Genomic DNA, 13,752 nt, shown 5'->3' with positions numbered 1-13,752 from the left:
CTCTCTCTCCTTTTGGGTGTTGTGGTTTGCAATAGGGGTATTGAGTGGCCATCACGTATAGTCTCTAGTCATCGTGCATTCAGCGTTCATCTCCTTCCCCGTTCGGGATTTCCAATCACATTTTGCTTGGTGTTCCCTTCTCTACCTGGGATGACTTTCCCCCAGCGTGTGAGGCTAGCTTCCAAGCCATGGAGCCAACCTCCTGGCATTATAAACTACTATTCTTGGGTATTAGTCTCCCACTCTGCCATTTTATATTTCACAGATGAGTGCAATCTTTCTATGTCTGTCCTCTCTTTCTGGCTCATTTCACTTAGCATGATACTTTCCATGTTGTTCCACTTATATGCAAAGTTCATGTCTAACAGCTGCATAGTATTCCATTGTATAGATGTATCAAAGTTTCTTTAACCACTCTTCTGTTCTTGGGCACTTGGGTTCTTTCCAGATTCTGGCTATTAGGAATTTACCACTTTTTATAACAAAGCATGTAAACTTTACTTCAGACATACTCCTTAGTTACCAATAAGTATGGAGTCAGAGATACCTGAACTCAGACCTGATTCTACGACAGTTTTGCACAAATATTCTGTTAGTCTATTAGTCATTAGTCTATTTGTCATTGCTTTTTCATCTGTGGAGCAATACTTTTCTAAAGGTTTTTGGAAGACAAGAAATGGAATGTTAAGTTTCTGGGTAGAGCATTTTTAAGTTTCTGGTAGGGTCAGAAGCACAGTGCAGGCACCTGTTTGGTGCTCATTACCACAGGGACTCCCCAAGTACCTCCATACGTAATACTGGATACCCTTAAGCACTTTCTGGTGGCCCTAGTGGTCTCGGAATCCTCAAGCTCTGGCAAGGTTGGCTATCAGAGGAAGGGGCCCTTGAGCAACTTAAGATCCCTGACCACCACTTGGAGTTGACACCAAGTAAAAAGAAAAAACAAAACAAAACTTGAGCCCTGACTCTTTAATGCATAACATATGATGATCTCTCAGTACATTCATTAAAAACTTAGCTTTAGTTCTATCATTGTATATTTTTCCCAGTATGCTTAGCACACACATCTCAAGCAGAAGTGTTTAAGTTACTTAAGGTAGGACATTTGCCTTGCACGCGACCAACCCAGGTTTGGTTCCTCCATCCCTGTCAGAGAGCAGGGCAGCTACCGAGAGTATCCCGCCCACATGGCAGAGCCTGGCAAGCTACCTGTGGTATATTCAATATGCCAAAAACAGTAACAAGAAGTCTCACAATGAAGGCATTACTGGTGCCAGATTGAGCAAACCGATGAACAATGGGACGACAATGCTACAATGCTAAGAAAAGCAATATGTACATATCTTTCATCATCATCATCATCATCATCATCATCATCATCATCATCATCATCATCATCATCATCATCATCTCTTGTCTCTATAGTATGCTGCATTCAGAAGAGTACTTTTGAATTTGCCCTCAGAGGTCACTTCTGACAGTGCCCAGGTTCCAATATACAGTGCCAGGGATCTAACCAGTATTGCTTTTAAGCAAGCCAAGTGCCTTACCTTCCATATCTCTTCAGGCCCACATTTAGCAATTCTTATAAGATTCTATGACTCAGATTTTTTTCTTTTGGAGTCACATCCAATGATGCTCAGTGGTTACTCCTGATGATTCACTCAAAAATTACTCCAGGCAGTGCTTGGGAGACCATATGGGATGCCAAGGATCAAACCTGGGCCAGCTGTGTGCAAGGCAAACATCCTTCTCTCTGTACTATCACTTCGATCCCAGGTCTGAGATATTAATCACTTAACTTTGTAAACATTCTTTCCTCACAGAATACTTACACCTGCCAATGATATTGAGAAACTCAAATAGATCTCCCAGTTTGGCCAAGAAATAATCAATCTAAACATATCATCCAATTGTTCTCTCAGGTTCAATATACCTTCTTAGCCCATTTTCATACTAATTTTTTTATGACACTCATTTTTTAAAAAAATTATTCTTTTATTGAATCACCATGTGGAAAGTTACAAAGCTTTCAGGTTTACATCCCAGTTACACAATGCTCGAACACCCATCCCTTCACCAGTGCACATATTCCACCACCAAGAATCACAGTATGCCTCCCCCAACCCCCCACCTCCTCAGTCCCCACTCCGCCTGTGTAACTGATAAATTTCACTTTAATTTGATTATATTCAATAGTTCAACAAGAAAAACTCACTATTATTATTTGGAGTTTCTTCCCCATAAAGTCAGACCTACTGAAAAAGAAGCATTTGATAATTTGTTTTCCATTGCTGAGAATGAAGAGATATGAGGTAAAGCGGCCACACTATCAGCCACACGGTTTTGGATTTCTGTATTTTAGTATTTTAGTAACTAAGCCCAGAGAAATATCTGCCAGAAATTGCATCATTGCAAGCTTGTACCTCTCAGCTACTTTATATTCCACATATGAGTGCAACCTTTCTATGCCTGTATCTTCCATTCTGACTAATTTCGCTCAAAATGACACCCTCCATGTTGATCCATGGAGATTAATTATATTCAAATTTCATGACTTCATGTTTTCTGAAAGCTATATAGTATTCCATTGTGTAGATGTACCAGAGTTTCTTTAACCAGTCATCTGTTTTTGGGCACTCTGGTTTTTTCCAAATTGTGGCTATTGTAAACAGTGCTGCAATGAAAATAGAAATGCAGATGTCATCTCTACTATACCTTTTTGCCTCTCCAGGATATATTCCCAGAAGTGGTATTGCTGGGTCAAATGGAAGCTCAATTTCTAACTTTTTGAGAATCGTCCATATTGTTTTCCAAAAGAGCTGAACCAGTCGGCATTCCCACCAGCAGTGAAGGAGAGTCCTTTCTCCCCACATCCACTCCAACACTGGTTGTTTTTGTTTTTTGGGAAGTGGGCCAGTCTCTGTGGTGTGAGATGATATCTCATTGTTGTTTTGATATGCATCTTCCTGATGATTAGTGCTGTTGAACATTTTCTCATGTGCCTCTCAGCCATTCATATTTCTTCTTTGGGAAAGTTTCTATTCATTTCATCACCTCATTTTTTGATAGGGTTGGCAGTTTTCTTCTTGTGGAGTTCAACCTGTGCATTGTATATCCTTGATATCAACCCTTTATCAGATGGGTACTGCGTAAATATCCTTTCCCATTCTGTAGATTGTCTTTGTATTTTGGTCACTGTTTCTTTTGAGGTGCAGAAGCTTCTTAGTTTGAGATAGTCCCAGTTATTTATCTCTGTTTTCACTTCCTTGGCCAGTGCCATGTCAGTTTTGAAGATACAATTGGCTTCAATGTCATGGAGGGTTTTACCGACCTTGTCTTCAATGTACCTTAGGGATTCTGGTCTGATGTTGAGGTCTTTAATCCATTTTGAACTGACTTTGTACATGGTGATTGGTGGAGGTCTAAGCCCATTTACTTGCATGTAGATGTCCAGTTTTGCCAGCACAGTTTGTTAAACATGCTTTCCTTGCACAACTTCACATTTCTTGCTCCCATATCAAAGATTAGATGATCACATATTGGGGGGGGGGGGTGTCAGAGTATTCAACCCTGTTCCAAGGTCTGCAGCTCTGCCTTTGTTCCAGTATCATGCTGTTTTAATTACTACCCCTTTGTAGTAGAGTTGGAAGTTGGGGAGGTTGATTTTTCCCATGTTTTTCCCAAGAATTGCTTTAGCTATTCTTGGGGGCTTATTGTTCCATATGAATTTCAGGAGCGCTTGCTCCATATCTTTGAAGAATGTCAAGGGTATCCCTATAGGGATCACATTGAATTTGTGCAATGATTAGAGAAGTATTGCCATTTTGACAATATTAATTATTCCAACCCATGAGCATGGGATGTCTTTCCATTTCCTCGTGTCCTCTTTTATTTCCTGAAGTAGCATTTTGTAGTTTTCATTATACAAGTTCTTTATCTCCTAAGTTAAGCTGATTCTGAGGGACTAGATTTTTTGAGGCACAAATGTGAACGGGATTGCTTTTTTCATGTCACTTTCTTCTCTCATTATTTGCATATAGTAAAGTCATGGACTTTTGGGTATTGATTTTATAGCCTGCAACTTTACTATACAAGTCTATTGTTTCTAGGAGTTTCTTGGTAGAGGTTTTAGGGTTTTCTAAGTATAATATCATATCATCAGTGAATAGTGAGAGCTTGATTTCTTCCTTTCCTACCTGAATGCCCTTAATATCTTTTTCTTGCCTAATCGCTATTGCAAGTACTTCCAGTACTATATTGAACAGAAGAGGAGAGGATGGGCATCCTTGTCTTGTCCCTGTTCTCAGAGGAAAGGGTCTTATTGTTTTCCCCATTGAGGATGATGCTTGCCGCCGTAGGCTTGTGGTAGATGGCTTTGACTATATTGAGGAAGGTCCCTTCTATACCCATTTTGGCGAGAGTTTTCATCATAAATGGGTGCTGGATCTTGTCAAATGCTTTCTCTGCATCTATTGATATGATTATATGATTTTTATCTTTTCTTTTGTTGATATGATGGATTATGTTGATTGATTTTCAAATGTTAAACCATCCTTGCATCCCCGGGATGAATCCCACTTGGTTGTGATGCATGATCTTTTTGATGAGTTGTTGAATTCAATTTGCTAATATTTTGTTGAGAATCTTTGCATCTGTGTTCATCAGGGATATTGGCCTGTAGTTTTCTTTTTTTGTGGTGTGTTTGTTTGCTTTTGGAATTAGGGAGATATGAGCCTCATAGAAACTGTTTGGGAGGGTTTCTGTTTCTTCAATTTCCTGGAAAAGCTTGAGAAGAACTGGCAATAGGTCCTTTTTCAATGTTTGGAAATATTCGATAGTGAATCCATCTGGACCTGGGCTTTTGCTTTTGGGAAGATTTTTGATTACTGTTTCAACTTCCTTGATATTAATAGGACTATTCAGGAACTCCAGGTCTTCCTGGTTCAGCCTTGGGAGATTATAGGAATCCAGGAATTTATCCATTTCTTCTAGATTCTCTTGTTTTGTGGCATATAGCTTTTCAAAATAGACTGATGATCTTTTGAATTTCTTTGGTTTCCGTTGTGATGTTCCCCTTTTCATTTCTGATTCTGCTTATAAGGGTTCTCTCTCTCTTTCTTTGTGAGTCTTGCTAGTGGTTTATCAATCTTGTTTATTTTCTCGAAAACAACAGCTCTTGGTTTCATTGATCTTTCGAATTGTCTTTTGGGTTTCCATGTCGTTAATTTCTGCTCTAAGTTTCATTATTTCCTTCTGCCTCATTTGGGCTCCATTTGTTGGTCCTTTTCTAAGGTCTTGAGTTGTGAAGTCAAGTTATTTATTCCTTCCTGAGATATGCTTGCAGAGCTATAAATTTTCCCCTTAATATGGCTTTAGCTGCATCCCACAGGTTCTGGTAGCTCATTTCTTCATTCTCATTTGTTTCCAGGTAACTTTTGATTTCTTCCTTGATTTCCTTCCAGACCCACTCATTGTTCAACATCAAGCCATTTTATTTACAGGTGTTAGATTTGGTTTTCTGCATCTGTCCATTATTAACTTCTATCTTCAGTGCATCATGGTCTGAAAACATAGCTGGTACAATGTCTATCTTGTTGATTCTGTTGAGGTATGTTGTGTGGCCCAGCACATGGTCTATTCTGGAAAATGTTCCATGTGCAAAGGAAAAGAATGTGTATTCCTTTTTGGGGGGATATAAAGCCCTGTGTAGATCTATTAACCCTCTCTCTTCTATTTCTTCCTTCAAAGCCAGTATTTTCTTGGTGAGTTTTAATCTTGATCTGTCCAGAGGTGATAGGGAAGTATTGAAGTCTCCAACTACTATTGTGTTGCTCACAATGTCCATCTTAAGATCTTTTAGCAGCTGTTGTAGGTAGTTAGCTGGTCCCACATTGGGTGTGTACACGTTTAGGAGTGTGATTTCTTTCTGCTATACATATCCCTTGATTAATGAAAAATGGCCTTCACTATCTCTTCTAATCTTTTTTGACCTGAAGTCTATGTTGTCCAATACTAGTAAAGCCACCCCAGCTGTTTTGAGGGAGTTGTTTGCTTGCAGGATTGTTTTCTATTCTTTGACTTTGAGTATGTGTTTGTTCTGGCTATTCAGATATGTTTCTCGCAGGCAGCAGAATGTTGGGTTCAGTCTTTGAATCCATTTTGCCAGTCTGTGTCTCTTAATTGGTGAATTAAGACCATTGACATTGAGAGAGATTATTGTCATGGGTTTTTATGCCATCTTTCTGTAAGGGTTTGTTGTGCTTGTAGGGGTTTTTCTTGTCTTACAGTAGCCCCATTAGTCCTTTTTTAGGTTTGGTTTAGAGTCTATGAAGTTCCTGAATTGTTGTTTAACCGCAAAATAGTGTATCATTCCTTTGAGTTTGGCTGGATAAAGTATTCTTAGTGAAGCATTCATTTCATTGAGTTTTTTCACTATATCCCACCACTGCCTTTGTGCTTGAAGTGTTTCCTCCGATAGGTCTTCTGTGAATCTACGGGGTGCTCCTTTGAATGTGATTTCCTTCTTCGACCTTGTTGCTTGCAGTATTGTGTGTTTATCCATTACCTCCATCATCCTAACTATGATATGTCTTGGAGTTTTTCTCTTCGGGTCTCTTTTAGCTGGCACCCTTCTGGCTCCTTGAATCTGGATGTCTGCATTCTATAGCTCTGGGAACTTTCCTGGAATGATTTTTTTTGACTGTGGCTTTTTCATTGGGGATGGTTCCCTGTCCTTCTGGTACTGTGATGATTCTAATGTTGTTCGTCTTGAAATCATCCCCTAGGATTCCGATTCTTCCTAGAGCTATTTTTGAGGTGACTCCCCATTGATTGATGTTGCCTGTAGGCTGCCTGCAGCTCATCTTCAAGCTCACTGGTTCTGTCTTCTGCTGTAGTCATTCTATTATTGAGGGCACCCACTGAGTTTTTTAATTGGTCTACCAAATCCTTTATTTGTGAAATTTCCTTTTGTAGTTTTTTTTTTATTTCTGCTCTCATTTCTTCCCATAATTTCTCAGCTGTCTGTTGTATCATTTCTGTCAGGTCCTCCTTTAACTTGTCAATCTTTCCATTGAGTTCATTGAACAACTTCAGGATTTCACCTCTGAATTCTTTTTCAGAGAGCTGAAGTTTGTAGGAAACGTCTATTGAGTCATTTGGACTCCTTTCATGGTTCTCTCCTTGCAGTGGGGATTTGTGCTGTTTTTTCATGTTGTTAGGGTGGTTTGGAAGAGGGACCCTGAAGATCCATATCCCTGTTTCCTCTTGTTGCTAAAAAGGATTGTGGATGGGCTCGGTCAATGGTGCTTGCCTTTTTATTTCCCCTTCTAGAACATGGCCTCCTACTCAGATGTTCCTCTAATCCTTATGTGAAGCGTTGTGTTTTATTATCTTACTGTTTACAGATAGCTAGGATGGTACTCTTGGACATGATATAGGTAATAAAGGCTGAGATGAAACAATATATTGATGGGTCTTAGGAGAATATCTGTGGCCTGAAAAGAGGCCATGCCCACTTTTGCCTAGGCCACGCCCCTGGCGATTAGGCCACACCCCTTTCCCCACAATAGCACACACCTGTGCTGGAAGAGACAATGGCTGCGGCCCTTGGGGTCGGTGTGCAGGCCACTAGGGTGGCAGTCCCGGGTGGGGCTCATACTAAAATTTTTTAGTAAAATTTTCAAGGGATACATTTCTCAGGCCAACCTTTAGCGTACTTTTCAGTGTCTACCATCTGGTTGGACATTTTACCTACTAAAATTATATTATCTAGTTTGCTATTCAAAGCATTTAGTTACTATAAAAAATGAGCAATCCAATATAGTCTGATACTTGTACTCATAGTCTATGCCTGCTTATTTTCTTTTCCAATCATACTTTCAGCTTTGAGGGATATAAAATAATAGCACCCTGGTCACTAGATTTCCTTTGAGTAATAATGTTTATTTTTAAATATTAGTAATATTGCAGTAAAGTAAATGAAACTTGAAGCCAGAGATATTTGAATTCACATACGGATGTTACCCTTTACAAGCTTTAATGTTTTTAATATGGTTATGTTTAGGTTCTAGAATTACACCCAACCATATTCAGGGCCTACTATTATCTTTGTGTTTAGAGTGACCCCAGGTTGTACACAAGGATCATATCTTATGCGGGGTTGAAATGGGCTCAGAGATATTGCCCGTTCTTTACCATCCAGACTATTTCTCTGTTCTCTTCACATTATTTAGTCTATAAATATCTGCATTTACTGGAATGTCTTTTAAAATTTTCAGACACTTGAAGATAAATGTGTGGAGAAAGTTTAAGCACCAACTCTAGAGTTTAATAAATGCTGTTTTCCTTGTAGATCAAAACTGGTTTTACTTATTTTGTCATTTTTTTCTTATGTTACTAGCAAATATATTCCACATCAAAGCATTCAGCAGACCTTCTGGAAATAAAAGCATCCATGTTTATTATGTTAAATAGTTAATAATAATAGTTCTATCTGAAAATAATTTAAAGCTTGTAGCTTGGGAAAAGGCATATTATCCCAGCAGTCTATTGGCTCCCCTGTTGCTTTAATCTTTAATCCACTGAGATTTTAAGTTGCCTGTAATTCCCATTCAGTAGGCACATTTCAAGGCATATGCTCTGCATAGAACATATATCTCTGGAAGACTCTGAGATTTTATTTTGGGTGACTTTATTAAGGTAGATATACAAAACAGGAGAGAGAAGAGAAAACATATATCCAAAATGTCTACATTTATAGAATTATGAGATCCATGAAAAGGTAATGTCCACCTTTTTAAATACCTTAGTAAATAACCACTTCTTCAAACACTGTTTCATCTATCATAAATATGATATCATTGCAAGATATCAAAAAGACTGTTTCCTCCCAAAATGCTGAAATTGTTTTAACTTGTTGACTACTTATGGTTTGGGGTCATGAACACTCCAGATCAGAATTAAATGTCCTTCAAACTGAGCAGGACTGTATTTGATGTCAGAGAAAGCAGTATACTGAGAACAGCCAAATCCTTTTCAGAAATTGACAACATGATTGACATTAGACATTAGTCAATCATACAACTATTATGGAAGGAAGAATGCTCAGAATCAAGTTTGATTTTTCTGTATATGTTGATAGTTCTTTGGTTAAGAACAAGTCTTAACCAAACTCTTCTCTAGTTCTTTTATTTTTCCAATACTCCAGAATACTATTACTTTTTCCTGATCACTTTAGCTATTTTTTATTTAAACAATATTCAAAGCATTTAATCTGTATATATTAATGAAGGTGGAAGGCAGAGAAAATCTTTCAGGTCAAAACTTTATGGAACAAAAAATTTTATCCTCAGTTCACTTTGTTTCAAACATAAAAAATGAAGTGATTATTTTGACACACCCTTGATTTCAGGCCAGAAGCTTCACAATTAGTCTGAAAGAAAAATAATTCTGAGCAAAAATTTATGGTATTATTTATAGGTATAACTTAGTATCTATCTTGATTCTGTATTAGATATATTTATATGAGTATATTCATGCACACTTTGAAATCACTTATTTGAGCTCTGATTAGTGTTGTGCGTTGTAATCTTTACATGGAATTCAAAACTTAGAATTATTGCATCCTTAGATTTCTGGATACATTTAAAAATAACATGACAACACCATGAGAAAATTTCAGATGTATAAAACTCATGTCATTTGCCTCTTTATGAAAGTGAGTATGGCTATATCAATTTTCTCTAAAAACATTCATTTTTATAACTTTTAAGGGTCAAATAGCTTTATGTTTTGCTCCTGGTAAAGTTCTCAACAATTATATTTAAAAAATTTATTTTGGAGGTGGTAACACCTACACATATATAAATGAATAAAGCTAAACTGAATTCCACCAAACTATAAATAAATGTTGATAAAAAATTTTCAAAATGTTTATCTTTCTCTTTATAGGTATAAATAAAAATTGTATGAATGATTCCATGCTAATATTTTACATATATTATTTACTTCATTAAATTATTTAGTTAGAGTGAGGAGAAAAAAATTAAGAAAAATTAATAGAAAATCTAAATAGATCTATAAAGGTATAGAAGTGTCTTTCATACTATAAAGGGAATATTGGATTTATAATAGAAAATATTAGATGATAGAGAATGCTTAAGTATCTGCATTAATCAATAAAAACGTACAGTAAAAGTTTGTAAAAAAGATCACCTGAATGGACATACTATTTCAATATAAATAAAACATTAGTTCATAACTGAAAAAGTATAAAATCATTAGCAAACTAAGAATAAACAACCTTTATTAATTTGGTAGAGGGAAACCTGAGCACCCTGAGTGAATCCATACCATATGGCTAGGAGCTGAGAAATTTGTCTTGCTCCTTTAAAGAAGTCCCTTTAACATTTCATGAAACTCTTCATCATTTCTTTGAATAATCAATATTTTTTATGATAGAATGAAATAAGAATTACTCTCCCCTATTCATATCAAATTTTATGAGCTAAAATAACATAAATAACATAAATAAAAGTAGGAAGAAAGTATATGGAGCGCTTAGTAACTAATACATTTAGATAACATTGGGGATAAAAACAAAAGTAATAAAAATTAAAAACAGGACCCACGATGGAACATACAGAGGATTTTTAAAAACTTGGATCATTATGAATGAAATGGCTTCATACAAAGATAATGAATTCATCTATGAGTATGGAATATTTCACTATAAGAGATGACAGAAGCAGGACTATTAAGCCTCATATTTTGTGCAGACATCACTATAGAAAGCAGGTAAGTTTGAGAACTCCAGAGGAGAGGCAGCACTATCTCAAGATTAAGGACTAATTCTTGGTATATGTACTAGGAAAAGATGTCATGAACTGTCTAATTGACTCAGACCTAAGAGTACTCAGACACCAGTTACAAAATTAAATTTCAGGGTGACACTATAAAAAATAAGACTAGATAATTTCTAATATGCTTTCTATCTAAGATATTATATAAATATAATTTCACCGTAATTAAAACAAATTGTGAGTTTAAAAAGGCGTCTTGATTTTATTTACCTAAATGCTAACAGAGCTAGGGTTTTGTTGTTGTTGTTGTTAACACATTCCTGAGATTAATGCTGATTTATAATTAGCACTTTGTATCTTGTATGGTTTTCATTTCTTGTTCCTAAGCTTTTTTATACTCGGTGCATCTTTGCACATCCTGTATTTTTTCTAATATGACATCTTGGGGTCTTTCAGATCTGGTTTTTCTTTGCTCCCAGATCGGTTTGTGATGACCTTGCCAGAAAACATTTGCCCTAAAACGGGAGATTCTGTCCACAAAATTAAGAAGGCAGCAGCACAATGGGACCGGCCAACAAATCTCAAACCCTTTCCCACACTTTCTTGCTGCTGGGCATCCCCGGACTGGAGCACCTGCACGTCTGGATCGGGATTCCCTTCTGTTCCATGTATGTGGTGGCCGTGGTGGGGAATGTGACTATCCTGGCCGTCGTGAGAGCAGAGCGCAGCCTCCACGAGCCGATGTTCCTCTTCTTGTGCATGTTGTCTGTCACCGACCTGGTGCTCTCCACGTCCACACTGCCCCGCATGCTCTGTCTCTTCTGGTTTGGAGCCCAGGACATCGTGTTTGACGCCTGCCTCGCCCAGATGTTCTTCATCCACAGCTTCACTGCCATGGAATCGGGCTTCTTCTTGGCCATGGCCGTTGATCGGTACGTGGCCATCTGTCATCCCCTGCGCCACACGACCATTCTCACTCATGCTCGCATTGCTCAAATGGGAGCTTCGGTGGTGCTCCGGGGAGTGGCCTTCTTCTCCCCGCATCCCATCTTGCTCAAGAGGCTGCCCTACTGCAGAACCCGTATCATCGCCCACACCTACTGTGAGTTCATGGCCGTGATAAAGCTGGCGTGCGTGGACACAGGGGCCACCAAGCGCTACAGTCTCAGTGTGGCCTCCGTCATTGGTTCCTGCGATGGATTTTTCATTGCTATCTCGTATGTCCTAATCCTCCGTGCAGTCTTTCGTCTCCCATCGAGGGAAGCCAGCCTGAAAGCTCTGGGCACATGTGGCTCCCATGTCTGTGTCATTCTTGTTTTCTACTCCACCGCTGTCTTTACCTTTCTAACTCATCGATTTGGCCACAATGTCGCCCCCCAGATCCATATATTCATTGCCAATATGTACCTCCTGGTACCACCATTTCTTAATCCCATTGTTTATGGAATTAGGACCAAGAAAATTCGAGAACGTGTCCTTAGCTCGTTGAGGATGAAGGCTGTATGATCATTTTGGAAATAAATACAGATGTAACAACAAAATCAAACAAATTATTTGAACCCTTTCTAATAACTGATAATACACTTTTGTTCCACTAAGCTAAGATATTTTTATCATACTTAATGAAAAAGAATAACAACACATGATAGAAATTTCCCAACTTGTATATGTTTTGTGTTTTCCTGGGATTTTTAAGGAGATTTCTAAGGATTGCCTCCTCCTTGCTGCTATTGATGTTCAGTGGTGCAACAGGAAACAATTTATCCTCCTGTAGTGAATTAAAACATGGGTTAAATGTAAAAATATTTCAGAAAAATTTCACATACATGATGCAAGTTTAAAATATTGATTACTGTCAGTATATAAGTTGATATTAAAGAGTCAGTGTCCTACAAGTATATTAAACAATTGAGTCTTGTATTTGCACTGACACATAAAAAAAAGGTGTCAAAAAGAAATGTAGAAATGTTCAACTTCACATTCGTAAAGAATAACTTGTCCTTGCCACTGAACTACATGGGCTATAAAACTCCACCAAACATTCTCCTTTAAAAGTAAATATAATTTGTTTGATGCTATCTGTGTATTCAGAGTTCTCCCAGAATTCATGCAGGCCCACTGGGGTAGATGCAAATTTACTGGTCACCAGATTTGATGTGTCCTTTTTAAAGACAGAAATACATTAGGATAACACAACTTAAATTATAAGATATGCTACTGCTGGTACTGAACTTCTAAAAATAATATGCACTTTTACTGGTAAAATTGACTATTCACTCTAAAAATATATCCTTATCCTTCCTTTTTGGCTTGTACAAGATAAAAAAAATTATTGGGAGGAAAAGTAAATCATTCTGAATCAACAAATTGATGTTTGATGCCTTCATTTAGTAAGTTAATACTTGTAAAGTAAGTGATAATTATTAAGCACTACTTTTCTTTTCCTCTGTCTAGTTGCTTATTAAAGCTAAATATCTGTGATCTTCCTCTTTCTTAGGAAATATTAAGTAGTGTTGGTCAAGGTTTATTTTTACCACTTTTAAATAGATTTTTTAGTACATTTCAATACTATTTTTAAAGAATTCCTTTTTAGTAACTGTGCTAATTTTTCCTCTATATTGAGATTATAATTAAACTTCTGAAAATAAAAAAAATACATATGATAACAAAAGTATATACAATAGCATCAAACATGGAAACTACAGGATACCAAAATATAACTTTATTAATGCTTCTGTTGTGTCTCTTATGATTCTTACATTCCACAGTCTTTGTTCAATTTATGAATATTCCTATTCTAATTTAGAGAAATAGGACTCTTCAGACATTCATGACTTTGGTTCCATTGTTCCTCTCCACCCCATCCCATTATTGTTTCTTTTGGGGACCCCACCCAACCCATGTTCAGTGCTTATTCCTGTATTTGTACTCGGAGATCACTACTGGA

The 13,752-nt window shown here is 37.3% G+C and overlaps 1 protein-coding gene across 1 annotated transcript; it reads left to right on the top strand.

Annotated features, from left to right (window-relative positions):
• Positions 1-11,366: 11,366 nt before the first annotated feature.
• LOC101559177 (olfactory receptor 52M1-like) lies at positions 11,367-12,311 on the top strand. Its single transcript, XM_004618326.2, has one exon. It carries the CDS (start codon positions 11,367-11,369, stop codon positions 12,309-12,311), a length of 945 nt encoding a protein of 314 aa, XP_004618383.1.
• Positions 12,312-13,752: the final 1,441 nt, after the last annotated feature.

This window comes from Sorex araneus, chromosome 6, assembly GCF_027595985.1.
Source record: "Sorex araneus isolate mSorAra2 chromosome 6, mSorAra2.pri, whole genome shotgun sequence".
Taxonomy (NCBI): domain Eukaryota; kingdom Metazoa; phylum Chordata; class Mammalia; order Eulipotyphla; family Soricidae; genus Sorex; species Sorex araneus.
This window is presented reverse-complemented; position numbering and strand designations above follow the sequence as displayed.